The sequence below is a fragment of the Aplidium turbinatum genome, chromosome 18 (genome assembly GCF_918807975.1).
Source record: "Aplidium turbinatum chromosome 18, kaAplTurb1.1, whole genome shotgun sequence".
NCBI classification, from domain to species: domain Eukaryota; kingdom Metazoa; phylum Chordata; class Ascidiacea; order Aplousobranchia; family Polyclinidae; genus Aplidium; species Aplidium turbinatum.
In genome coordinates, this window is record NC_137489.1 from 526781 (window position 1) to 554475 (window position 27695).

Sequence of the window (27695 nt, forward strand, 5' to 3'; positions counted from 1 at the left end):
TTGCGCAGCGCGGGACAGACTGGCGCGGAATGTTGTCTTAATTGAAATGGCAGGTTATCCAGAAGTATTTTCAGCACACATTTTCAATTTAATGTGGTTTTGGTTAACGGCCTGCTCCTTTGTGTGAACGCCCTCCGGTGTAACGCTTAAAATCCTCCACAAGTGTTTCAAGAGCAATTTAAATGTCATGTTTTTCGCGAACGTTAAGACAAATCACCACACATTTGAAGGGGTGGGTCATTGCTACAATGCTGCACATCCGTAGGGATAAGGGGTGGTTCATTATCATGTGAAGCTCCCGGAGGCGTCATGAACAGCTCAAGAATGAAAAGAACCCTCAAGAGCTTTCATGGTTCTTTTCAACCTAAGTTAATTGAAACCTCGATCAGTTTCCACCAAACTAAGCCCAACGTGTTTGCTGGAAGGGACTTGGGTTTTGATCATCTTCCGACTGATAAAGCCTCTGAAAGGAGATTCCTGGCAGTTTCGCATACTTTAAATACGCTTTGATTCGATTCAACGGCTCAGGAGTTACTGCTGTTACAGAAGTAACCAAACGAGGGTTACCGAATTTATGTTGGTAGCCACTTTAACAAGTCGAAATTCTGCCACTGAAATTGACTAGAATGAAACCGCCAACCAATCATAAGCTACGGTTTAAGTGACGTAAATAATGGCGAAAAGAAGATCATAGAAAGCAAATTAAGTGATGGTTTTTTTGTCAGCTGGTTGGCTTAGGGGTTAGGGCTAGAAAGTATTAGTCATTTCATTGACGCGTGTTCGATTCCCACCTCTGCTATTTCTCTTTTTCTTCTGTAATTACCAAATAATGTTCAAAACAAGCATAACTCTCTGGCTGAGTGCTAGAAAGGTCACAATTGGACGGTAGCCTCACATAACACGTTCTGATTGGTTGGCGGTTGCATTGTAGTCAATTTCAGTGGCAGAATTTCGACTTGTTTAAGTAGCTACCATTTAAGTTTAACCAAGGCTTTGCCACTTCAGTGTTTCCATCTTATATCGCATAAATGGACATTCCCTGAATGAATCCGAAGAATGCGTCGTTCGTATGAAGTAAAAAGTTTGTGCTGAATGGAAACCTTGAAACTGCCAACAACGCGTTGCAAGAAACCATACTTGACCTCTCTGTGTGTGCGCTAAACAACGCGTTGCAAGTAGCCATACTTCACCTCTCTGTATCCGCTGCTAAGGCTCATTTAGCAGCACAATTAAATCATTCACAACAAGTAACTTCATTGTATCAAGCTACCTAGTCCCGACCTCAGACAAGCAGTGAAGGCTGTTGTAGCAGAGAGGAGGAATTTAATTATCAACCTCAGGCGAGGCCGGTGTTAGGTCACAGATGTGAATGACAGTTTGGTCCGGCCCGTTAGCTCAGTGGTTAAGCGCCTGGCCCAAGATCAAGCGGCCCTGGTTCGACTCTCAGGGTATGCGCAACGCATTTCAGAACTGCTCTCCATTCAGCGGCTCCTAATGGATGGAATAATTTCCCGACAACAACACTTCACTCTACCAATCTCGGTAACGGGCCTGCGTAAGAGTCTACAAGTACGCGCAACTACCAGGAATAATCAAGGCTTTGTCAGTCCGAGGATAATGATTTAAAACCAACCAACAGTTGGTGGGCACTTGAACGTATTCTTCTGCGCCAAAGCAGTAACGCAATCATGCGTGACATAACAGAATCACGTGACATTTTAGCGCCAGATCGTGATTATTGTTCAGAAAGGTTTGAACACTTTCCTTTATGAACTCAACTGATTGCAGTCTTTAAGATCCTTCTTGCACTCGGTTCAGTTGAAGAAAAAAGACTAATGGCAGGTGGTGGGAATCGAAATGACTATTCCCTTGCCCTTACCGTTGGTGGTGATACATCTACTTAATGTACTTTGCATTAAAATTCTTTCGAGAAGAATGCTCAGAATATCATGTGCTGAGTTACATGACTGTGATGTCATATGTCACGCATGATTGCTTTGGCACAGGAGAATACGTTAAAGTGCCAACTTTTTTGAGAAACTCCCGAAACCTTTGTTTCGTTCAATCCGCCACTGGTGTTGAACCAAGAGGTCAGTGAGCATGCTGTGAAACAAAATGTTGGACCATCCTCTGGATGGAGATGCAACACACGGGCAGCTCTTGATGATGTGAGGACACAAACACAAGGGAACCGGTTCACCGGGATGTTTATTTCAAGAGGCACAGCATGAATTAACAGCTCGGCGACCTGACGAAGGGCAACATTACACCTACGCTGAGCTGCGTTGGAACAATGCGATTCCTCAACAGAGGCCGACGCAAACTCGAGCGCATTCACAGTGATATAACAATCCACCAGCATGACGTCACACGACAAGATGATTTAAACTGAGTTTTGTCAGTGGCGTTTATATGACGTCGCAATACCACAATCGTGATGACGTCATTGTGATTAATTTATCTCATTTGAGCCTTCCAGAACCGCTTCGTGACGTCACATCAAGTGACATAAAAATGCGAGATGATCACAAAACCACGTCAATATTACGTCACCTTCAAACAAACCACTGATTGACACCAAACGTCGCTCAATGTTGAATGGTTCAAATTACAGGAACCCAAGAAATATTGCGGTGAAATTACAATTCAAACGTTGAATATGCGAACGAGAACCACAAAGCTGCTTGGTGATGTCATCGTGGTTGCCACGCCAACCTTGCTTCAACCCAGCACGTCACACCAGACAAGTGTGACTGCACACGGGACGGTAAACAAACATATTGTTACGTCACATTTTGTATTATCTAATTGTAGACAAAACAACTTGGATAGTTGCTTTGAAATCTTGCAAAACTTTGCTTGTTATCAATCGACGTAAAACGATGCAAAACAGATGATAAGGAAATTGCTTCTCCTGGTCAGTTCAGTTGTAGACAGAAGTTTCAGTTCATCGCATCATGAAAATAATCAAAGACTTGAAACAAAAGTAAAAATGAGGATCTTGGGTGTTCAGTTCACGCTCGAACGAATAAAATGCCACTACGTAAGAGCAACATCTTATGATGGCAAATATTAAACGCAACGCAAACATACCACAAAGACAGAAGTTTCATAAAAGACGCGGTTTGGCTGGATCGGGACCAGAGGAGCACAGGAGGAATTTTGCGACTTGATCTGACGTACAAATATTTACACTGTTGGTGCAGTTGTTACTTTTGTGTCCTTCTATGGTTTTATTTTCCAAACAGTCATTTCAAAATATGCTTCTCATGACAGAGGAGAGGGAAGGTACATTGTGATTTATGGTTTGCGTTTGGAGTCAAAGTGGAGTTTGAGATTAATACTTCTAAAATAATTCAAGGACTTCGGAATGAACCAGTTCAGAAACCGCGGGAAATGTTTGCTTGTGGAGTCACCGTCAGATGTCATTGCTTGATGCTCATGAGCCGCCACACAACACATCCAGGGCTGTGAAGTCGGGCGAAAAATATACGACTCCGACTTCGGTGTTGCCAGATTATTTTAAATTTTTGTCCTTTTTTTATTTTTTAAAAATTTAACTTCACTTTACGTTGTGATCGAAATTGAAAGGCGACTTTCATGGAAACAAGAACAAACACTTTTATTTTCCGCTGAAGTTGTGAAGATTAATATGGAGAACAAGAAACAATATTGTGAAAAAACTATTGCAAACAAAATTTGGTTGTTTTGTATCAAGTCGGAGTCAGACGTTAAAATCCTTCCGACTCCATAGCCCTGAAACAACCGGGGGAATGGGGGAGGAGGCTTGAAACGACACTCCAGCGCGCATACAAATAAGATGAAAATTTTAATATGTACGTCATAAAGTTTATACCAACGTCAAATTGTGGGGCGCCACTTAGTGGTATGCTTGCAGCCGGTTATCTAGTGGAAATACACAAAATAAAATAATAAAATCAAAAAGGGAAGTGTTTTATAGTTCTTGTCATTAACCCCCCCCCGCAACCTCCCAAGTAACAATTTACGCGCCGATGTAAGTTCATCAGCAGTAAAGGGAAGTATCTACGCAGTTTATGCACCGGGCGACCTCCGCTAGAGGACGCAACGAATGAAACAGCCTAAACTAGGAACCAATCAGCTTCAACCATCGTTGGGGGTTTCTATCTCTCCCATGTTAACGCGATCAGACGCGGCATTGACAGAGAATCCTGAAACAAGAAAGTTTCTCGTTAGAGAACAACATTCGTCACCACTGGATGGCTGGGTAAGTGTTCACTTGCCGACCCCCATACGTGTTCACTTACCGACCCCCATACGGATGAGATGCACAGATCGGCAACAACTCTAGATGGTACATGACGTCATTCATCATGTTTGAGGTTCATTGCACATCGCGATCATAGAACAAAGTACGGGAATTGTATTTAAAACCAGCACCCAGGTACATATCACCCACCTAGTATGCTTGGGTACCTACACGCAGGTACATATCACCCACCTAGTATGCTTGGGTACCTACACCCAGGTACATATCACCCACCTAGTATGCTTGGGTCGACTTTCTGCAGTTTCTTCTGTTTTCGTTTTCCCCGCTTGGTGCTGCCAGTGACAACTTCCAGGTCATCTGCGTTGTTTTGGTTGGAACCGGTTTGAACCGGTTGTGCCTGCAACAAAACGTCACGTTAGTCGATTGTTCTATTTGAACAAAGTCGAACCATGTTGTCCATAACTTGACCTGTTGCTTCCCTGACTGATCTTGCTTCTTCTCTTTCTGCTGCTTCGTTTGCTTCCCAGCTTGTTGCTGCCTTCTCAGGCTGTTCCGTTGTTGGATGAACCCATCCGCGAAGTCACGTGATGCCTTGGTGTCACCCAGGTACACTGTGACGTAATCCTTCACTTCGAACGGGGAATCGATATCTCTGAGGAAGCTGATTAACGTGGGAACTGAAACGTGAACAGAACAAGATGAACCGAGATTGAAGTTTGGAATCGTTAATGATATAAAATTGTTTGTTGTCTTGGCGAAGCAATAAAAAAAGAGAAAAAGTTAAAAACGTCCAATTGGGTTATTAGTGAGTGGTTAACAAGCTGACTGATGTTTGATGAATATTGAATAGGCAGCCATGGCACCCTCAAGAATGTTTGCACTTCTTGCTTCAAATCAGACGCTTGGTGGAACAAGCGCCTTCAATTTATAAAATCACATCCTAGTTTCATATTCACCGCGTTTCGAATTGTTTCGATTTCCTTCAACGTAACGCAGCTCAGTCCCAGACTACAAATTAATTTGATTTTTCATATATTGACTCAACGTCTGCAGATATTGCATCGATGCAAACCAGTTGATTTGTTGAATGAAGTCTTCCGCATTACTCACCATCCAAGGATTTGGAAGCTGGTATCCCCCTCAACTGTCCCTCGCACCAATCGGTCAACTGATCCCCTCCACCGGGCTGCTTGAAGAACGACGACACATTGCTGCTACTGTCGGTGGTGTTGTGCTTTCCTCGCGACTGCTGACGACAGAATGATTTCATTGATGATGTGCAACATAATAGTGACGTCACGATGATGCGCGGCCATGACAAGTCAAAGCTACGAGCAACTTTCAATAATGAAACCTCGTTAGGGTTGCCAACCTCAACCAGAAGGTCAACGATCAAGCTCCCACAAGACCCTTCTTCAACCCAACTGCATAGTTGGCTTGTGCGCACTCGGATGGCTAAAATAAACTCAACCACCACTCCTCCCATAACAGTTTGACGACGCACAAAGTTACAAAGTCATGAACTTACGTTTTGTTGTTTAGCAGGTTCCGGGGCGCGTTGAGGGAGGTTGTTCTGTTCCCACAGGTTCACAGCGGGCTGGACAGGGGGGGAGTAGCCCCACACAGACATGGGGTTGCTGGGTTGGCGGCTCCGCCAGGCAGCGGCGGCTTGAAAGTTGATCTCCGACTTCTGTGACACATTCATGACGTCACTACTCGTCATAGTGACGTATTCAACCTAGGTGGCGTTGATTCAACATGAAGTTGGGCAGAAAGCAAAAACTTCTTGCGGTCGAAATGTTAGCGGTACATTGCTGTCACTTTAATGGGAATTAGAGAAATACCACACGAGATGCTGAATGTCAAAACTCATCAAGTTGCAGAGGTTGGTACCAGCCACATTGATCGGGAAATGCAACTCACCGGCTGAGGGGGTTGAGTTTTCTTCTTCTGCTTCATCTTTTTGGCTTCCTCCATCTGGATCTCCATCAACGACATGGGGCGACTCCCACTGGATGATGATGACGAGGTTCCCGGAGCCAACGATCCTCCCCACACACCCTTCTGTTGTGTCTGCCGCTGTTGCTGCTGCTGTTGCTTGATGATGCGCATCTGCAACACATAACGCTGGATGGAGAGATGCGACATTGTGAAATCAATGGGCGTCACAAGCACGAACCACCGATGAATGAGATTATCATGAAGCATAAAGAATGCGAGGAATGGACATAGCGATACAGAAGAACAGAAGACAATGATGTGCACACTCCTGAATCCTGATTGGCCATTCCTAATGAAAACTAGAGTCATTGAATCGTTACGATTTCACCTGTTCTTCCTGTCTCTTCTTTTCCTCTTCTTCCTCTTTCTTCTGTATTTCGGCCAGAGCTGCCAAGGAGGTAGGTTGACTGTGTGGTTGCGATTGCGCCCAGTTGGCAGTGGCCGGGAGTTTCATGTTCTTAAGTTGCTCCTGCTGTTTCTGAGGAAATATTTCTGTTTGAAAAAGACGCATGGCGCAAAACAAGAACATAGTCACAATAGGTCTAATAAAACGATGTGGCTTCTTCTTGATCAGCAACACAAGAATGTAACTAAAGGACAGTTATTAACATCCACAATTTCTTTCACTGTGCAGTGATGGAGTTAACATAGTGGTTAGTCTAACCTATCTTGTCTCCGAGGTTTTCCGGTTTTCCGAGTTTTCCTAGCGAGGTTTTCCGATTTTAGGTTAGTCTGATTGTAACCCAGACTTTATTGGTACCCAACAGTACAAGCACAGCCTTGGATCGACGATGAAATTAAACTAAGAACACCCCAACGCATCATCATGCGCCCACATACTTGCAAATCTTAGTCAAAATCCGTTGTACTTCCATCCACACATACACCTACCCCCCTCCACACAGACACCTATCCTCTTCCACACACCTACCCTCCTCCACACAGACACCTATCCTCTTCCACACAGATACATATCCTCCTCCACACATACACCTATCCTCCTCCACACAGACACCTATCCTCCTCCATACATACACCTACCCTCCTCCAGGCATCATCCTTCTGCTTCTGGAGTTCCATCTGTTTCTTTGCAGCTGCTTCTTGCGCCTGCGGATGACAAAGAATAAAATTAGTAACAAAGAAGTTGATCAAACGTAGTTCAAGTCAGGAATTGAACGGATGAGCTCGGTCCCAGGGTTGGCCGCAGTGAAGAAGCAAGTGTTAGAGCAAAGCAGAAATTATTTTCGATTTTAAATATTGAGTTTTTTCCAAACATTGGTGACGGAATCACCTGTTTCTCTTTCTGCCTTTTCTCTTCCTCTTCCATTTGCAGTTGGAGGAGTCTTTCTTCTTTTTGTTTGCGTTGCTTTTCTTTCTCCTCTTCCATTTTTCTTTTGATCTCTTTCTCAGCCCGTTTCCTCTCTTCTTCTTGCCTAAGGAGCAAAAGTTGTAAAGTTACAATCCGCTTTTTTCGGTCCTTAAGTTTAGCTTTTAAAATCCATCATTCTTGTCACAAGCAGCCAAACGCGTGTCTTCAAGAATCTGAGCTCAGTATACTAAGCACATACGCAAGACATTGATGACGTCGCAATGCAGCCTTCTCACCGTTTTGCGGCCTCCTTTTTTCTTCTTTCTTCCTCTTGCTCCTTCCTTTTCTTCGCCTCCTCTTCAAGCTTTGCTATCTTTGCTCTCGCTTTTTCTTCTTCCTCCTACAGTAAAAATTATTGATAGTCACACAGATGATATTGTCACTGACGACCACCAGACCAAAGTATTCCAGCAAGCTGCCACAGCGCTCACAAATCTTCTTTGGTTGGAATTAAGATACCGAGACCTCTTTCAAAGCAACCACTAAAAGAGGGTTTCAAATTCATGATTACTAAACAGGAAGCGATAACGACAGCCACCTTTCGTCGTTGTTCTTCTTTTCTCATCTTTTGTTCTTGTTCCTTCTTTAGTTTCTCCTGCTCTTCTTGAAGTTTTTGCTCCCGCAAGATTTCCGCCTGAAACAGCAACCAATTGTCACGTCACAACGTTTCGATGATGTCACAATGGAATTAAAGGAAATCGCAAACGAATGTGATACATTCAGCATGCAGGGAAGATGTGGTCAATTGGTCATGCTGAAAATAAGCAGTGGTTCAAAACTGTTATGAGTATAATGGGATGATGACTGTACTGGTAATGCCATGTTGACAAAGTCATTATTTTATGGAAAGGGGTAGCGGATCAGCAAATGATAGTGATCAGATTTGTGGTTATTAAACTTTTCAGGAGGAACATTTGTGGCAGCATTGATAACTGGATGCTGTGCAATTGAAAGCATCTTTCATTGCTTACCTGTCTCTTTTCCTCCGCTTCTTTCTTCATTCTCACTTTCTCCGCTTCGATCCTCAATGCCTCTTCTTGCATCTAAAATTTGAAAGATTACTTCATAATTTGACGTAGGAAACAAAACGATTTGCAAGACCTCTATGACCTCACAATCTCACATACTGATTACAACCAACCAAAGAACATCAATGTTGAGACATCGCGAGGTGTGAAGGGGTTGATCACCTTCCCTGGGTCACTTGCATCACATTCGTCCCACCTGCTTTAGTTTCAATTCTTCAATTTTTCTTCTCGTCTGCTCTTCTCTTAATAATTGTTCCTGAGCTTCCCTTCTCTTCCGATCTTCCTCTCTCATCATTTGCTCCTGAAGCTCCCGGATTTTTTTCTCTTCTTCTCGTCTCATTTGCTCTTTCAGTTCTCTTAATTGCTGCTCTTCCATCTCTTCCTGCTTCTTCTTTGAAAGTTGCTCCTACAGAAGATAAATCATTAACAAAACGAAGACGCTGTTACCGCTAATGACAGCCATGTCAGACCGAAATCCGTTACTGGGTCAAAATTTCTGTCGTCATACTAAGAAGAGCCGCACAGCGAATTAATAATATATATACCAGTAAAATCAGTGATAACTCCATTAGTGCCTTTATACTACGGTGTTTTACGATTGTTTTATCAGAATGCGTCAATGGTGCTGTCTGGCTGCTAATCCAATTTTGTGAAGGTGTTATTCAAATTTAACCTGACGGTTTTAACAAATATAATTAACATTATGAGACTTCCTGCAAGTTGCAACAACAGTGGACAATCGGCTGGATCCTTCAAATGGGTCACATGCGACCCGCGGGTCGGCCATAGCTTGCTTATGACATCACAATGGCGATCGATGCGGGTTCCATGCAGTGATGCTCAGGCAGTGATCACCTGGCAACAAGCGACGCAAAGATGGTAACAAGACCAATTGATGGAAGCTGTGAAGCTGTTCAAAAGTTCATTGCGCTGCTGCGACAATCAATCTTGAACGATGCACATTAAGATTACTGTAATTTGATCGGCTCATACAACAACTTGGCAGCAAACAAGGAGCAATAACCTGTCAATCTGTAACAACAGTACAGCCTCTCTAAATAACATAAGTTTGTGGGTCAGGTTAAAAAGTCCATATTCAGTTGCAGAGCTTTGGGGAATAAAAAGATAAGGTTCTTATCACACTAGGCCTTCGGAACAAACGAAAGGAAGGTGGCCAGTTCCTCGTTCTAGGCCGCATTTCCTTCAGCAACTGTGCTCAACCAACTTATGACACCCTGGGAAGAGGTGAGCGGTGTTTGTCAACAACCAGCTTAAGCCGGAGTCGAACCAGGTTCGCATGATTGGGAAGCCAATGTCTTATCCACTTAAGTTTGTAGAGGAGCCTCAACTTCAACAATGAGATGACATCTCAGAGTGAACCACGATGTTGCCCGATCAACTGGTAGCCGCTTATTGCTTGCAAAGATTCTAAAGGCAGAGAAGATGAAACGACTCATCGCAACCACGAATGATCCAGCGGCATCAACTCACCTGCTCCAACGCTTTCTGTTTCAGGAGTTCGATGATTTGTTGTTGTTGCTGTTGAGTAGCCATGGGAACTGGAGATGGCCGTCTTCCCGCAGAGGAGTCGGAGTCCCAGAGATTATGGATGGGAGCAGGAGATGACCTGAGTGGAAAGAGACTTTTAAAAAAGATGTGGAGCAAATAACAAGATGAAAAGTTGTAAGGGACAGGAGGAAGATGAATTAGGCAGCAATGTGCCAGATGCAACACTGATGTTTGTGACTTGGATGATTCTTACCCTAACCCAGACAGCAAAACCCGTCACTTTTACATTGATTCATCGTCTGTAGAAGTAAAAGTGACAAGTTTTACTGCCAGGGTAAGAAGGATCTTCATGTGATCACAATTTGCTACAGCGCTTCGAGGAGCCAGGAATCGAGAGACAAGTTTATCATTGACCGGATATGAGCATCATGAGTTTGCCGACAACGCTACAATCACTGCTTACATGTTGACAGCTTGAGGTGCAGGAGAGGACTGTTGCTGCAGGGCTTGCATGTACTGAGTGAGGACGACATGTTGCTGCTGGGTGGGAAGTGACCGGAACTCGTCCAACTTGGTCAGATGCTGCACCATGTTGGCGTAAGCTTGTTTCTGCTGCTGCTGCTGTTGTTGCTGCTGGAAGTTCCTGACCATTAATAGACAAAAGTTAACCACCAGGTTGCAGGTCAGCTCTACTGGAGTGATGCGGGGCATCAACCACCGCAATGCAGAAGCCTGCAGTGCAACGTGACAATGCAAGCGTTGGAAGTTTGCTTTCACTGCGCACAATTCATTCTTTTCAATTAGGACGATTCATCTGTTTTCCTCCCTCCGCAGATCCCCGAGGGCGCTACGCAGGCAGGCGCCGAGCATCACACGAAGTTTTCGTTGCCCACTCATGCCTAAAAACCACCATATCACAAAATAACAACAAACTATACCCAGACCTGGATTTGAACCAGGCACTACCTGTCTACTTGTTCAGGTAGTGATCACCTAAAGCAATAGGCCACAACGCAATGCATCACCTCAAGATTTCTTGTTGCTGCAACAACTGCTGTTGCTGTAGGAGCTTTTGTTGTTGTTGAAGTTGTAACTGTTTTTGTTGTTGTTGCTGCTGCTGTTGTTGTTGTAAAGCCAAAAGTTGTAAATCACCACTGCTGGGCTGCAGACGATAAAGAAACAACCGGTTTCAGTTACAAACAACAAATAAATCTCATGAGCGATGCTAAAGTAGCATTATGAGCAAACAGAGCCAAATGAGTACAAATCAGGAAAACAGAAATTAATGACTTTGAAATATCGTCGCATATAAAACATTCCCTTGATAATCTGGAGATCTACTGGCTCAGTCTCGGCAAGGAGCTGGCACTTTGTTCATCTTGCTTTCAAGGCACAAATTATCATAAGCTGACAATCAAAACAACACTTCTCGGACAGCAAATCAATGTAAAAAACGATTGTTTTGCTGTCTGGATTGTTGCCACGCGTACCACGTCGTTGGTTTGATATAAACGTTGAAACAACGTACTTGGGGTGACCGACCGTGCTTGTCGTCAAACGGCATCCCGCCCCACTTCGCGATGAGGTCACCCAGGGGTACAAACTTAGGGTCACAAGCCCGCTTCACTAGCAGGTTAAGGGTGAAGTACCCAGCTAGGAACCACTCATTCATCTCCGATGACCCGAACGGTCCTGCAGATATAAAACAAGCGACGTGGGTTCGAATACTATAAAAGGAGAAAAAGATGATGCAACCATTGGAAAAAGTAACCATAGCAACAGCATCTTAGTTTTTGAAACGAAATAATTTTTATGAATTTTGTTGCGTGTCGTAAGTTCTGCTCCGTCCATACCTTGGGTGTCACCCTGGGGGTCTTTATAGAACCATTTTGACGCAAGACCAGGTATTCCAGGATTTGGTAGGGGTAGCGGGGGTTCAACGGTGGGAGATTCCCTTCTTGTAGTCCCCCATTCAAACCGGTCATCAGATCCAGATAGTGAGTCCACCAGCTTTAACGCCGCCTGGAGAATGATGAAGCAACTTCAGTATTCACTTTGATGCAATTCATTTTAATTGTGACGTATGCGGAAGAAGAGTGGTAGCAAATTCTGTTATGTGTAAGAAATGCAGGAAGTGGATACATGAAAGATGTGCAAAGATGAAGAGGTTGACATGCAGATCCGGAGATGGTATTGAATGTTAAAGATGTAAGGTTGAAGAAAGAATGGTTGGTCCTGTTGAAAAGCTGAATGACGAAGTTGAATCAGTGAATGCCTTTTGCTATCTATGAGATAGGTTGAATGCCAGTGGTGGCTGTGAAGCGGTTGGGTGAAATTTAAACATGGTCGAGAATAGTTATGTGGTAGAAAATGTTTTATTGAAAATGAGAGCGTGAGATCTGCAATGCTGTACGGAAGAGAGACATGGTGCTGACGGGAAAACGAATTGGCGATTTTAAGAAGAACTGAGAGAGTGATGGTGAGAGCAATGTGTGGTGTGAAGCTGATGGACAAAAGGAATATCAAAGAACTTATGAACTTGCTTGGGTTGAATGAGAACGTTGACAAGTTGGCGAAGGCGAATGAAGTAAGGTCTGAGGTGGTATGGGCATGTTTTGAGGAGGAATGAAGATGATGTTTTGAAAAGAGCGCTAGAGTTGCGAGTGGAGAGTCGTAGAAAACAAGGAAGACCCAAGAAAACGTGGAAAAGGCAAGTTGAGGAGGAAAGCAGCAAGGTGGGCTTGACAAGAGAGAACGCGATCGCAGATCGATGTGGAGGCAGGGTGTGAAGGCGATTGCGTACTTGGAGGTGAATCCGGCCACCCTCGGTAACGGGAACATCACCAGATTAAAACTGGTTCACTACTGCTACTTTAAAACCTTTCTTCAAATTTAATAAACAGTTCAATGACAATTATGATAAGTTAGTGGTCACCTGTTCCAAGTGGTGCAAATGTGGATCGTCGTCGTGTCCGCCGCCCGTCGTCGCGTTATTGTTGCCTAATAATAACATCATCAATCATCATCATATCAATCGTACTGTTGTTTCGTGTGGTGGTACATGCATACATTACAAACACATTGGAACCACATTAGCTCGAGGCTGTTGTTGCATTGGCGGGCCAGTAATATTGCTGAGGGAGTCAATGTGCACGCAAAACAACGACCAACCAGCCTACTTTGTAGCATTTGTGTAAATTAAGATTCAAAAACATTCAATAAATATGTAATTGATAGCGCATGTCATAAGGAAGTGAACAGGGAATATCGCAGTAACAAGTTGTATGGAGAATAAGTGTTTGAGAATTGTGAACGTGGCCAAATGAGTGAACTCATGCAGTTACCTGTTTTGTCTGGCTTGGTGGGGATTTTCACGGCAGCAGCATTGCTCTCTACCTCCACCGTGTCCTGTTTTGGTGTAGGGATCTCAGCGCCGGAAGTCGCTGCCGCATCAGGCTCCGATGCTTCCGATTGTGCGGCAGGAGGCTCCTGGAGGACATCTAACGGAGGGTCTTTGGCTTCAGCTGCTTTATCTCCGATGATCGGCTTCAACTTCCGCACACATGGTGAGGAGGAGGAAAGAACAGGGGTGTCTTCACCAACATCCGGTTGATCCGAGACCTCCAATGCTTCTGATGAAGATCACCGAATCAATTTAAACAACAGCCGGGACAACATCATCACAAACCACCCACGTCATAGCTGGATGACGTTATTGTTCATTATCATGACGAAGACAATCACGTGATCAAGTAGTTATGAGATCGTGGGTTCGATTCCTGACCAAGACCCTGTCATTGCATTGCTGGTAGCGATCCATATGGCAGGAAGTGACAAAGTACATTACGAACGTTCAGTTTGACTTGCGGATCTAAAATAATTACTCAGGGAAGTCGTTGCTCAAGATGGGATAGATGCCAGTGACGTAGCCGGTCGCTGCTAAGATTTCAAAGGGGTTGCTTTCTTCCGACCTCATCGCATCAAGGTGGTTTCTAGGAACACATTGTCAGTCATTGTTATTTTGAATGTTTTATGCCTCACCTTTTTCGTTTTTCTCTTCCTCCGGAGGTTTGTCTTTCTCTTCTATTCTCTCGAGGAGGTTTGCTGAGGTTTGTCCGCACTCAACGGAGTTGTTGTTCTGAGGTGACAACTTGATGGTTTTCTGAGCAACAACCAGACAATGAAACCAATCTCGTTCATTGTCAACGTTATCTGTTATGTGGTTGTCATGTTATCTGGTCTCTTAGCTTCGAATTTTAAACACCAAGTCCACACAGAGCCCGCACAAATCAATTAAAATATATGAAAGCAATAATTTATAAACGCTAAGGTAGAAAAAAATGAATGTACAGCTCGATATTGGCTTTCAATATGTTTGATGATCGAAAGTTAGTAAACATTGATGTGAACCATAACTATGGAGGGAATTACTGAGTCGATTCTCCCCTGCGGTATTGACTTCCTTGATGCGAATAACAGTCAGACAACAACGACCGACGTTCATGGTGAAAAGATAAACAATAGTAGGATGACCATATTGCTCTTGTCAGTGAGTGGAAGGTTCACGCTTCCTGACGAAGCAGATTGTTGTGGTCATGGCATTTAAATTTGTCCAATGGTCGACATCATCACTAGTAACAATAATGAACTTAATTGCACCAAAGCTGCAATAAGAAGGCAAATGCCGAACAATCGATGAATTACTAACCGGTTGGAAGGATCCTTCAGTGAACACTCCCACTTCCGCATCATCAGCATCCTCTGCCCACTCTGGCATCAACCCGGAGTCGCCCTGCTTTAGAGGAGATGAATGATTGATAACGAAGAAGTAATAATGAAACATCCTAAAGCTCGGTTTGTTGTTAATATTGACAACTTTGTAAGAAAACTGCCGGTTTTGCGCTGTTTGCGCGAATACACAACAAGCTACCTTTGTTCAAATTCCAAAAGTTGGCTTCGCCAAATGTCTTGTAACAAAGGTTGCGAGTCTGCTCGTGCGGTGGAAATTTTATCAATTCTATTTAACGTTGAGTAACGAACTTGTCTGAAGAGTCTGTTACGACTTTTGGCAATATGTAATCTAACATAGCAAGAAAAGTCCAATTTTGCGAAAACTGTTCAAGCTATTTATCAAGAGTGTGTGAAACGAAAATCGCCAACACTATTTAGATAACAAAAGCTGTTTTGTTTGATGGACCAACGAATTCAATCCTGAACGAACGACATTCACTGCGTTGTATTTAACTGAGTACTGCAATAAGCATGCATGGATATTCGCGATGTGTCCAGCCTTCGAGCTTGACATATTTTTACTGCGGCAAAAATGATTGCCAACGTAAAATTACGAAATGGAGTCGGCAATTGCCGAAGTAAAAAGTTTGGACACGTTTATGTGCCAGGTTCAAATTGCATTTTCAAATTTAGTGATTCCTTGTCGATTCTAAACTTCATGCGGTTATTTAATACGCAAAGCTCACGAAACAAAATAACTGGATTTGTATTCACTGCTCAGTAAGCAAAAAGATCTGTTCAATTTAAAGAAATCATTTTTTTATTTTTGCGTACATCGTTCTCATTACGTAACAATCTATGATCGTCGCAGTCAATCTTAAACCTCAGCGGCCGCATGAAACAATGGTGCAAGGTTGGCTGGGTAAAAATAGTGGTAATAGACGTCGTTACGCAGGCAGCTGATCGTATGCAGGCAGCTGATCACACAAAAAAAATTACAGACAAACACAAGTAAATAAAGTAAAATAGGCTCGAAGCTTAAAGCGATACCACACCCACCAACAAAGACAATATTCAATCTTCATTGTTTAACAGCAACTTGGATAAGTATTTTTAGCTTGTGCCACGATTTCGGCACGAAAATTGAAGAAAATGTTAAGGTCAAAGCCGCAATATTGATATTTATGATCAAGACCATTAAACATATTTTCTTTTATGATTTCTCGATTGAATTCTCACACATTACGAGCATCTCTGTCTCAAGAACGTCATGGGGACTGGGGAGTCTTCATCGCGCACTTCACTGACCTAGCTTTGTTTGAACTCAATTGCTTTGATATTTCAAGCAAGTTACAATTCTCCTCTCCCCTACTGGACACGTTTTTTCTCCTCAGTTAACCAATTGTTGGCGGACATCAGCCCTTTTTTACATTGATGCAACGTCTATAAACGTTCACAGCCGTTGAATCAATGTAAAAAAAGTTGATTTGCTAGATTTCCGTAATTAACACCATGTTCGAAATTTGCGTTGGCACTTTTTTTTGCCGACGCAATTTATATTTTGTACGATTTGGCTACTTCAGCATTTACCTATTACCTCTACAATTGCCAGCCACATATTACAAGGCTGTGTCTTCCAGGGTGTTTGGTCAACGTTACGCAATTACAGCCAAATTGAATAATGCGCAGAATTTTGCAGGATAATCGCGACAGACTGACAGTGACATGCTGGTCCACAAATAGTGCATTATAATCGTTTAGCCTGAAAGTCGGCAACTTTTAGAAATTATTTACAGAATTAACTGGAAATTCTCGCTCCCTTGTAACTAGCGTCTTTTAGTAAAAATTGACGCCAATGCCCTCAAATGATAAATCCACAGAAAAGTAAATGTTTTATGGAAACATTTTGAATGCCTTTTGTTAAGTTTTGTTGACCATGGTCTTCGCTTGTCTTAACTGATACTCTATTTTTCGTTCTGGGCGCGTTAATGACGAAACGTATGATGACGTGGTTGCATCACAAACACTTACGTCATATTTGTTGCTTAGCGACCGGGTTCTATTAATCGAGCGGCGAAACGGAGGCTGCTCATTGGTCCGATTGTTACTTTCCCGCCAATTCCCGCTCCCAGACCTTCCTTGATCTGAAAGGCACAAGATGATGACGTAATAGCTGATGATGTAATAACTGAGGAAGGAATAGCGAACCTTGCGTCATAAAACTCCATGATCAACTATGATGGGAAAGAAACTTTCTTGTTTGTATTGAAATGATATTGAAAGGTTAGTTATGAAGTCTGAAGTTCCAACAAATTCTGTGCGATTTACTCAGATAACATTACAGTCTTATACCACAAAGCATCTCTATCAGAGCACAGGAAGAGTTTTGGCAATATGATCAAATAGAGAAGTTTCCAGGGTTAATTACCGGTACCTCTCCAACTCTCCCTTCTAGACGGGGCTGCAGGTCGCCATTCCGACCGAGTGTCATCTGTTTCGGTCCCATCTCCACCACCCCGATTCGCATCACTCCTCCAATCTTCGCTGGCGTCAGATCGACGGATCGGTTTTCTGGTGGATCCATCATCAAAACCTCCTCGTCCTGAATGAAGAAGTTTGTATACCAGCTCTTGTTTGAACCTCACGTTAATGTCCTTAGATTTAGCTTATGTTGACATTTTGTTAAAACTTATCGAATTACTTTCAAAAGCTAGGCTTCCAAATCAAAAACTAATGTCAAGTATTTACCAAAATTTTACTAAATGGTATCGCGGTTGAATCGCAGTTTTCGACATTCGAAACACAGTAAGCTAGCTAACTGTAGTGTATATTAATAACAAGTTGCCAGTTGCAAAACATGCAATAAATCTGACTGTGGGAGCAAAGGGATCCAATAGTATGATTGACGGGGCATGTTGGAACCTTAATGTGCCTTCGTTCAGCTTTTATGTTGAGATGAAAATGAGTGCAACCAGAAAGGTCAACTCCTTGTGAAACAGAGATTGCACTTCAAACACCTTGCAATAGATGCAATATATCGCAAACAGCAGTGAGTAATAATAATTCTAACACTGAATCAAGTACCCTAACAACCACATTGCACACAAGCACACTTTCAATTCCAGCATTTGCATTATGATTATTGAGGTGGAATTGGTGTTCATGTAACCATTACAAAGTCTATCTACACCAGATGATGCCTCACCTCCCCGGTACCCTCGTTCATCCCAACTTTCCCTCCGGTTATACTCTCGTTGACCTACTCTAGAAAATGGGGGGCCAGCCCCATCATCTGTTTGACTCATGCTACGTGAATATACATCACCACGACCTCGCCCCCTTCCACGAGAGGGAGCAGAGCGGCCACGAGTTGATGGGCCCGATCCACCACGACCTCGAGGAAATGCGTCGCTGTTAACTCCGCCTGAAAACGCTCTCTACAAAACAATGAAGCCAAATAAGAAAAGTGATAATTATTTTTATAGGAAAAAGAATTTTGAATGAATGAGCAATTCATTGATGGGAACTATGATAAACCATTTGCAATCACTAAAAAAACCTTTCTTGTAAATATATCTCGACATAAAGTAGATGACTGGTCACTAAGGAAATGATTGAGTACGAACCTGATCTTCTTCAGTTAATGGAATGAGAGACATGGGGAGTAGAGCTTCTTCACTGATTAAAGTAGGAACTTCCAGAAGCTCAGAATGGATCTCATCCTGCTTCTCAAACAATGCCAGCATCTCTTCTCTTCCATATCTGATGAGTAATTTTCATAATTCTCACATGACATTGATTGCATGAGCATTCACTTGACACACCAGTCACCAACAAGATAAACTGTTAAGTGTCCATTATTATTGGACAATAAAACTCAACCATATGAACATTTATTAATGCATAAAGTAGATTGAATTCTTCATAGAATAAAAAAGTAAATGACACCATATATTTACTTGGCAACTTATTGTCAAAGTGTAACCTACTGACTGTCCTACTCACAACCAGCACTTACAGCTACAACATCTTGTAACTGGCATAATCAAGGAACAATGCTATTTAGTGGACTGGATAACATTAGAGCTAATGAAAAGCTTACCGGTATTGAGCAAGCTTGAACTTAACCGTGTTAGGAACAGCAGGCGATACAGGAGGGCTCGCGACACCAGCACCTCCAGACAGAGCTCTAAGCCTGCATGTCAAAAGATAAGTAAAAAATATAGTTTGTAGCTACTGAATGCAGATATGCCAGTCCAGCATTCTTCTTTTATTATTATAAATAAAAATCAAGTAGGCTATATAGATGCTCAACCTTTGAATGTGGCGTCATCAATGGCCATGGTATACGCCTGAATAATTGAACAAAATCATGAATTACATCAGCAAAAATGTGCCATGCAAATCTCTAGCATATATGTAAGGATGTCAGTCGTTTTTATAAGTGTATTTTTTGAAACAAATATATATAAAAAGTTTTTGCCCAAAAAATCTGTTTCTAAATCTAAATGCAGAAACAAAATTAACTCTTTTGTTTCTCTAAAATATCTGTTCTGAAATAATGAAGACATCAATAAGTTACTAGGCGACTAGACTGCAAATCCACCAATTAGGTTTCAAATCATACACTTGCTGAGCTTGCAGAACCAAGTTAAAATTACAGTAAACAAATTTATAATAGGTTATTTGCTAGCTATAATTTTACAGTTCTTTATTAAGATTATGGCAATGAAAACAGTTGTTAAAAAATATTAAAAAAAACGTAATTATGAAGCAATTGAAAATACTAAAAAACAAAAAAAAACACTAAACCATTTTAAAAACAAACTAAAGAATGCATTGATTGCAGAAAATGAGCTTCCGGCAGCCATCACCAATGAGAAGTCGGTTAAATGGCTTCTGAAATTACCATGCCGATATGCTTTGCCAATTTCTAAGAAAACAATGCAACCACATAAGGTAAAAATTGTTTTACAGAAAAATAAGAATTTTGAAAATGTCACAATTTTTTAACAATTGCCCATTTGAATTCTTTCTAGACTCAATTGTTTCATTACTGTTTAGATAAGTCTCCTCACGGTCTCCTACAACTCATCAGTTGTGAACTCAGCACATTGCAGTTGAGCAAGTGACTACTGAGCTAGCAACATTTCAGCAAGTGGTTGAAATTGGTAAATGATGAACCTAAGCAAGTAAAAACTGACCAAGCCGATACTTGACATGCAACAAGTCAGCAAATTCAGTTTAGCAAACGACGACCAAGCAAGTCTGATGCTAGCAAAAAATCTCATTTTCTGACATGAACAGTAGCTGAAATATACTTGCTGAGTTGTCGCATGCTGAGTGGTCTGACTAAATGTTATGCGTATTGACAAAACATAATTAATCTTAAACTTTTTTTTGTGTTAATGAATGTGCTATCACTTTTTTATATTACGGTAAGCTAATGTTTAGGTTATGAATCCAGGAAAATATAATCCACTTAAATAATATTTCATATTTTTGTAGCCTAATAAAGTACATCAAACTTATTAATATATATATTAGGGTGGCTCTTAATTTTGAAAGTTGGAAATGTTTCGCTCTCACCCTCTGAGTTGGATCCAATCACTGAAAAAACCGACCATGCCAAATTTTAGGCCATTTCGATAATGTTTAGAGGTAGTCCACGCATAGGCCTACTCAAAGTTTAGGTCACTAGCAGGGCCATTCCATGTCAATTCACAGTTTCACAGTCAAGAAATTCAACCTCTCCGATTTCCCTTAAATTTTACACACCTTTTTACTATCCTATATGATGAACAACTGCAAAATTTGAGGGAAATTTATTGAGAAACACGAGAGTTATGAAGCATTTAGTTTGGGGGGGTCTGCCGAGGGGCACAACACAATTTTTTATTTTTGGTTATGTTTGAGGCCCTATTACTGCTAAACTAAATTAGGTAACAACCCAAATTTTTTACAGGTGATAGTACTTCTGCCAAATATTGAAAACATAACATCGTTCACATTGCCACACTAAAAGGTCATAGACATCCAAAGTTGGCCATTTCCAGCTCTCGGCTACAATTTTCCAAAATTTTGAAACCTTGCCAATTCCCCATTTTTGATTGGTTTTGGCTGAAATTTGGTAGAAATGTTGTTTACAGGATTCTCTATGAACTGAGAAAATTTCAGTACCGGTACAAAATATTTAAGGGGTTGGGAGGTATTTAATGTGAAACATGGGGCGAAATGAAAAAAGCAAAAAGTGGGGTGCTTTTAAAAATCCAGGTTACCCATGACCCCAGTGAAAATTTGCACTGAAATGTTTTTTCAATATTTGGCAGAAGTACTATCACCTGTAAAAACTTTGGGTTGTTAAACTAATTTAGTTTAGCAGTAAGTTAATAGGGCCTCAATCATGGCCAAAAATAAAAAAATTGTGCCCCCTCGGCAGACCCCCCCAAACTAAATGCTTCATAACTCTCGTGTTTCTCAATAAATTTCACTCAAGTTGTACAGGTGTTCATCATATAGGATAGTAAAAAGGTGTGTAAAATTTAAGGAAAATCGGGGGGTTCAATTTCTTGACTGTGTGAATTGACACGGAATGGCCCAGCATCTATAATATAAACTTATCAGTTACAAGTAACCTGTAATGTGAGAAGGCTGCAGCAGTGCTACCAGCACGGTGGTATTTTTTTCAGCCGCATATTTGCTGTTTGTCTTAAACTGAGAAAACTTTCACTAACTATTTATTTGATGTGTGAATGTGTACTACGGTACCTATGTTTGATTGCTAAACTTGGTTTTCTTTTTCAGATATTTTGGACGTTAAGGATTGTGTCCAGTACAGCTAAATTGGTTGCTGTTACTGGTACTGTCGTCATTCCTAATTACTGTACTAAAAACGAGTAATGGCAGGGTCATTCCATGCCAAATGAGCAAATTTTTTGGAAAAATTACACCACATGTCATAAATTTTATTGAAATTTGGCATACTTGTAGATGTCGAAGAAATAAAAAGAATGCAAAAAAAATTTTTGAAAAATTTCAAACATTGGTGGAGTTATGGGCATTGGAAAAATCACCATTTTTGCCTGTTCCCGTCAGTGATTTTGTTCAATTTCTTGTCATATTTCTAATTTCTTATCCTACGATCATACAATATGGCTGAAAATTGCTAAACAGACATTTTAAGATCCAAGGAATCCAAAAATGTAAACTAAAAAGTTGACAGAGAACTTCTTGATATGATTATAAAGGTTTCAACTTGCTACATGCATTTTTCGAAGGCCAAACTTTGGGGGCCTATAAAAAAAATGGGTATAAAAATGAAGAACTGAAATTCACATGTTTTATACTTATACCAATACACTTTCATGTCAAATAAAAAAATTGAATTAATTTTGATAACTACTATGATAAAAGTTAGATTTTCTGACTTGCAAATTTTGACCTTTTTTACACTCATTGTTTAAGATTTTTGTCTATGACATCACAATTTACATTATTGCTTGTTGATGACATCACAATTTACATATTGTTTGTCATGACAATTGTTATGTAGCTCATGAATGAATTGAATACTGGTACAGTAGAATTCGCCTATAGTGACTTTGGCTATAGTGACACTTCGCCTATAGTGACACCTGTTGCAAAGTCCCGTTTGCAAACCATATGTTTTGCATAGAAATGACTTCGCCTATAGTGACTTCGTGTATAAGAACACTTTGCTTACAGTGACACCACATTTCTGTCCTTTGGGCTCAAAAATTTCCGTATAAGGACACTTTACGGTGTATTTCCAGTTTAAATTGGAATCATATTTTGTCCTTATCAGCATTCGCCAGTTCCCAGCCAGCAAATCCATCTTTTTACATTGATTTAACGTATGCAGAGGTGGAACCATAAAGGATTGATTTGCTGACTGGGTTTGAATTAAACCAACACGGGATGCGCAGATACTGCACAAATGACGTTATCAACGACGTCATCATTCGTCTATAGTGACACTTTTTCCGCGGTCCCTTCAGGTGTCACTATAGGCGAATTCTACTGTAATACACTAAGGTTTAGTGCAATAGGCCATGCACCATAGTAGTGGTAACTTGTAGAGTTATTGAGTTAATTACTCTTTTAACTGTGATTTCAATTTTAGGTTGTCCTATTAGCAATGTATTATTGCTAACATGCTCCACAGATCTTGCAACCAGAAAAGATACTTCTCCCACTGTTCAAGTGTTCAAAGCCCGTCTACCTGCTTGAAGCAGAGAAATGTCAAGGTTCATAATAAACATGTTCATCTGTTTCTGCAAGTCCACCAATGTCCAAAAACCCAATGCTTCTAGCAAAGTGAATTTTTATGGTACAATACCTTATTTTTTTCCAATGTCATAATGCTGTGATGAATCCATAACAATTGTGTTATTGTAAAACTAATGTAGTACTAATAATATGATAACTACTATAGTGCATGGCCTACAACGTTAAACCTTAGTGTATTACCAGTATTCAATTCATTCATGAGCTGCATTATGACAAACAATATGTACATTGTGATGTCATCCACAAGCAATAATGTAAATTGTGATGTCATAGACAAAAATCTTAAACAATGAGTGTAAAAAAGGTCAAAATTTGCAAGTCAGAAAATCTAGCTTTTATCATAGTAGTTATCAAAATTAATTCAATTTTTTTATTTGACATGAAAGAGTATTGGTATAAGTCCAATACATGTGAATTTCAGTTCTTAATTTTTATACCCATTTTTTGTTTGGGCCCTCAAAGTTTGGCCTTCGAAAAATGCATGTAGCAAGTTGAAACCTTTATAATCATATCAAGAAGTTCTCTGTCAAACTTTTTAATTTACATTTTTGGTTACCTTGGATCTTAAAATGTCTGTCTAGCAATTTTCAGCCATTTTGTTTGATCATAGGTTAAGAAATTAGAAATACTATAGGAAATTGGACAACATCACTGAAGCGGAACAGGCAAAGATGGTGATTTTACTAATGACCATAACTCTGCTAATATTTAAACTTTTTCAAAATTTTTTTTTGTATTCTTCATATTTCTTTGACATCTACAAGTATGCCAAATTTCAAAAAAATCTATGACATGTGGTGTAACCCATTTGCTCATTTGGCATGGAATGACCCGGCAGCTAGTGAAAGAGCTACTCGTAGTATGTTGGAAATGGGCCTTTTTTTGCTGAATTTTGATAGCCGTTTGTCTTTATCTGCAATTAAACCTGAACACGATTTTACAAAAGTTACACCCCTCTGGACTACCTGTAAAGATCAATCAAAATGCATCAAAATTTGGTTGCAGTATTTTTATACCAATTGTATCCAATTGACACCCTAAGAGCAGCAAAAAAATCAGTTTAAATTTTTACCATCATATAAGAGCCACCCTAATATATATACATATAAAACAACAATTCAACAAAAATCACTATTAAACTCAACTTTGGTCTATGTGCGTATTTGCAACCATCGATATAATATAATACAATTTTGGTAAAGAGGTCACTTTCTTCAACCACAGACATATACAACCAAGTAACCACACGGCATCGGTATAATGGCATCCACTTCACAAATTTGTAAATATATTGCATTTGAAAAGAATTTGACGTAAAAAATTTTAACGGTTTGTTTATTAATAATGTTATCACAACTGGTGTTACAAACTTTTATCTATTTACACTTATCTGGCAACACTATCCACTAGGGTGGCTCTTAAAATTGAGTTTTTGAATTTTGCATGGGACACCCTTTCAAATGGTGAGGTTGTCAGAAAAAATAACTCTTGCAAATTTTTTTTTAATTTGAAGTTGATTTAGAGGTGGCCCTCCCCCCCTAAAGTTCCGTGCCCTCCCTCGAAATACCAAATCTGCGTATCTCGAAAACCACTTGAGCTAGAGATACGGTTTTTGTTTTAAAAGATGCAAAAAACATGGTTTTCTATCTGCTTTCTGAACATTGAATGCATCTATCTTGAGTAGAAAAGCAGTTATTTAGAAAAAACGCATTTGACCAAATCTTGATTTTACAACCTTTTTTGTGACCATGAAACCGTCTATAAAATTTCGTTTTTTTTCTTAATTTTTGCACCTTAGAGGGAACACTGGTAACGATATTCATTTCAAAATGTAATTCTGGTCAGTACTGCAAGAAGCGATATTATCGACAATATTTTACATATTGCCTTGCGTATCGTGACAGGATGTCTGCGACCTACACAATCGGACAATTTCCCTGTCCTTGCAGGCAACCAACCAGCTGAGTTTTGTCGCGAAGAAGCCATCATGTCTCTTTCTCGGCATTACGATCCCCAACCACTTGCTCCACTCAAGTCTCTACAAGTCTGTGAGCGAGCAATCGAGAATCCTCGCCAACTGAAATCGAGACACCCATTTGTATGTGACGCACAACTCCTGATGAAAACCGCTGAAAACCAATCCATCAGCGCGGCTACCTGGGAGGACAACAAATGGAGCTCAGAGAGGAAGAAGAACTCCTCAAGGCTCTAAAGTTTTATCTTCGACACCAGCCCCCATCCAACCAGAATGCATAATTTGCCAAGGAAGGCCTGGGTGTGGCACAACCGCCTGCGTACTGGGCTACTGGAGTCAGACTATTCCGCTCAAATATGCACAAATTGGGGATGGCTCCATCCGCAATCTGTGAGTGTGGCATAGAGGAACAAACCACTGACCACACCATCTGTAACTGCGCCAAATGGTGTGCGTGGTCTGCTTGAACTGGATGACGAATCAATGCAATTGCTACTCGACACCTGCTCAAGCATCTAAACCACATCGGCACTGCCCAAGGGTGGTAAAAGATAGAGCCCCTTGACCCCTGGAGTAACAAAGAAGGTTTAAACGAAGAAGAATCGACAATATTGTTCTTGTTGGAATTTGGATTCAACAGTTTCCTGTGTTCAGTAACAACTTGCAAAAGAAACTGAAGTTGGTACTCATCTTCAGTTGAGAGTTTGTTAAAATCCGGGATTAGACTGAGAGCAACTCCTCTCTCTGCTTTGTCATTGACTACTGAAAGTCCCTTCGCCATGTGTAAACCTTGAATAAATGCACCATCTTCAGTCCAATGAGCAGGATCCTTTGAAAGTCTAATTATTGCTTCATCTTCACCCAACAGCTGAAGCCATTTTGAATTAGAGGTGCAATACTGTTCTAGACCCTTATTGCTAAGAAACGCATCTACTTTGATGCTTCGTCTCCTTGGTGGACGTTCTGCTGTTTCATTTAACATGGTTGCCACCATTAGCTTTTTACTTTCCACAGACAATCGAGAGTCAAACAAGGCTAGTTCAACCATTTCTTCAGACAGATACCATAAATGCAGACCAAGCTTTTGCATAAATCGCCTTCGCCATCCAACAAGTGCGATGCATAGCACCTGAAGCTTGAAAGCGGATTCCACGCTCAGGAGTTTCTCCAAGGAATATGACAAAAAACGGGCATTTTAGCTATGCATGAATGCATAAAAGTTTAGGAATACTTATTTCGTTTATTACTTTACCAGTTTTACAGGTTAGTTTATGAACTTTGTTTATTGAATAGCTTGGGCCACAATACTTGTTTAGCACTGTTTTGTGCTAGAATACCGAAAACAGGTTTTTTCTAAATAACTGCTTTTCTACTCAAGATAGACGCAATCACTGTTCAGAAAGCACATAGGAAATCATGCTTTCTGCATCTTTTGACACAAAAACCGTATCTCTAGCTCAAGCAGTTTTTGAGATATGCAGATTTGGTATTTGGGAGGAGGGCGCAAAACTTTAGGGGGGGAGGGCCACCTCTAAATCAATTTCAAAGTCAAACATTTTTTGCAGGAGTTATTTTTTCTGACAACCTCACCTTTTCAAAGGGTGTCCCACACAAAATTCAAATTTTTTTCATTTTTTGCCAAATAAGAGCCACCCTACTATCCACAGCCTAAAAATATATATGTCAAAGAGAAATGCTTTTATCAGGGTTCTCGTGTTGTTGCTATCATCGCAATATTTACCACACATATTTTTATGGTTGTTTTGTTATGCTGATGGCGCAGAATTATTCCGCCAAATTGACAGTGATGTTTGGACGTATTTTGGGATTAAAACAGCAATAACAAAATGTGCTTTCAATTTTAATACACACAACAATACCACCAAACTATTACACACATAAGACTATAAAGATATCTTTCTAATAATAAAAAAGAATATGTAACTGTTTAAGTTAAGAAATGTGATTTTCAGAGGTCCTGGAAAAAAATGGTTACAAATACAAATATGGGATATATATATTTCACTGCACCATGTTTTGTAAGCATCCTAGAAAGTTGTAAAAATGGCAATGAAACCAATATATAAAATTAACTAGTTAAGATGAAAGAGGAGTTTAAAATAACACAACATTTTACATACCATTGTGGCCCAAATGTAAGAGTTTCAGTGGAAGACATGTTGGTAGGATGTTCTCGTGATGATTAAGATTGGCAGACAAAAGTAAAGATTGAATATAAAGCAAGTAACTGTAGGATGTACTTTCTCTAAACAAAAGTTAACAGGTAACATGTACTACCGGTACTCTAATAACATGCATTAAGCATATTTTAACAATAAAGTTAACCTAAGTACGGTACAACTTGGGTCCCAGAAATTCTATTTTGTGGCTTGTAAAAAGCATTAAATCGTAATGGACACACAAAAATGACAAAAAGAGTCAATATTAAGCTATCATGCTTTAAAGAACATTAAAATTTCAGTAAACAATTGGTTATCAAAGTTGCAAAAAATACCATCAGAG

At 40.6% G+C, this 27695-nt stretch overlaps 1 protein-coding gene across 2 annotated transcripts; it reads right to left on the bottom strand.

Moving 5' to 3' along the window:
- Positions 1 to 2197: 2197 nt before the first annotated feature.
- On the bottom strand, positions 2198 to 27440 carry LOC145787858 (uncharacterized). 2 transcript variants are annotated; one of them, XM_082599692.1, is made up of 28 exons: positions 27314 to 27440; positions 18990 to 19082; positions 18514 to 18649; positions 18093 to 18324; positions 17316 to 17489; positions 16919 to 17031; positions 14865 to 14951; positions 14198 to 14318; positions 13501 to 13788; positions 13092 to 13156; positions 12010 to 12178; positions 11685 to 11848; positions 11182 to 11318; positions 10620 to 10799; positions 10139 to 10274; positions 8844 to 9053; positions 8591 to 8662; positions 8158 to 8253; positions 7856 to 7959; positions 7542 to 7683; positions 7292 to 7357; positions 6579 to 6728; positions 6173 to 6361; positions 5778 to 5939; positions 5360 to 5498; positions 4718 to 4926; positions 4523 to 4646; positions 2198 to 4190 (listed from the first exon to the last, which is right to left on the bottom strand). In XM_082599692.1, exons 1-28 carry the CDS (start codon positions 27349 to 27351, stop codon positions 4123 to 4125), a joined length of 3864 nt encoding a protein of 1287 aa, XP_082455818.1. In that variant the 5' UTR covers positions 27352 to 27440; the 3' UTR covers positions 2198 to 4122. The 2 variants fall into 2 exon arrangements, with proteins under 2 accessions (XP_082455818.1, XP_082455819.1); XM_082599693.1 differs by having other exon boundaries at positions 4523 to 4613; positions 4709 to 4926.
- Positions 27441 to 27695: the final 255 nt, after the last annotated feature.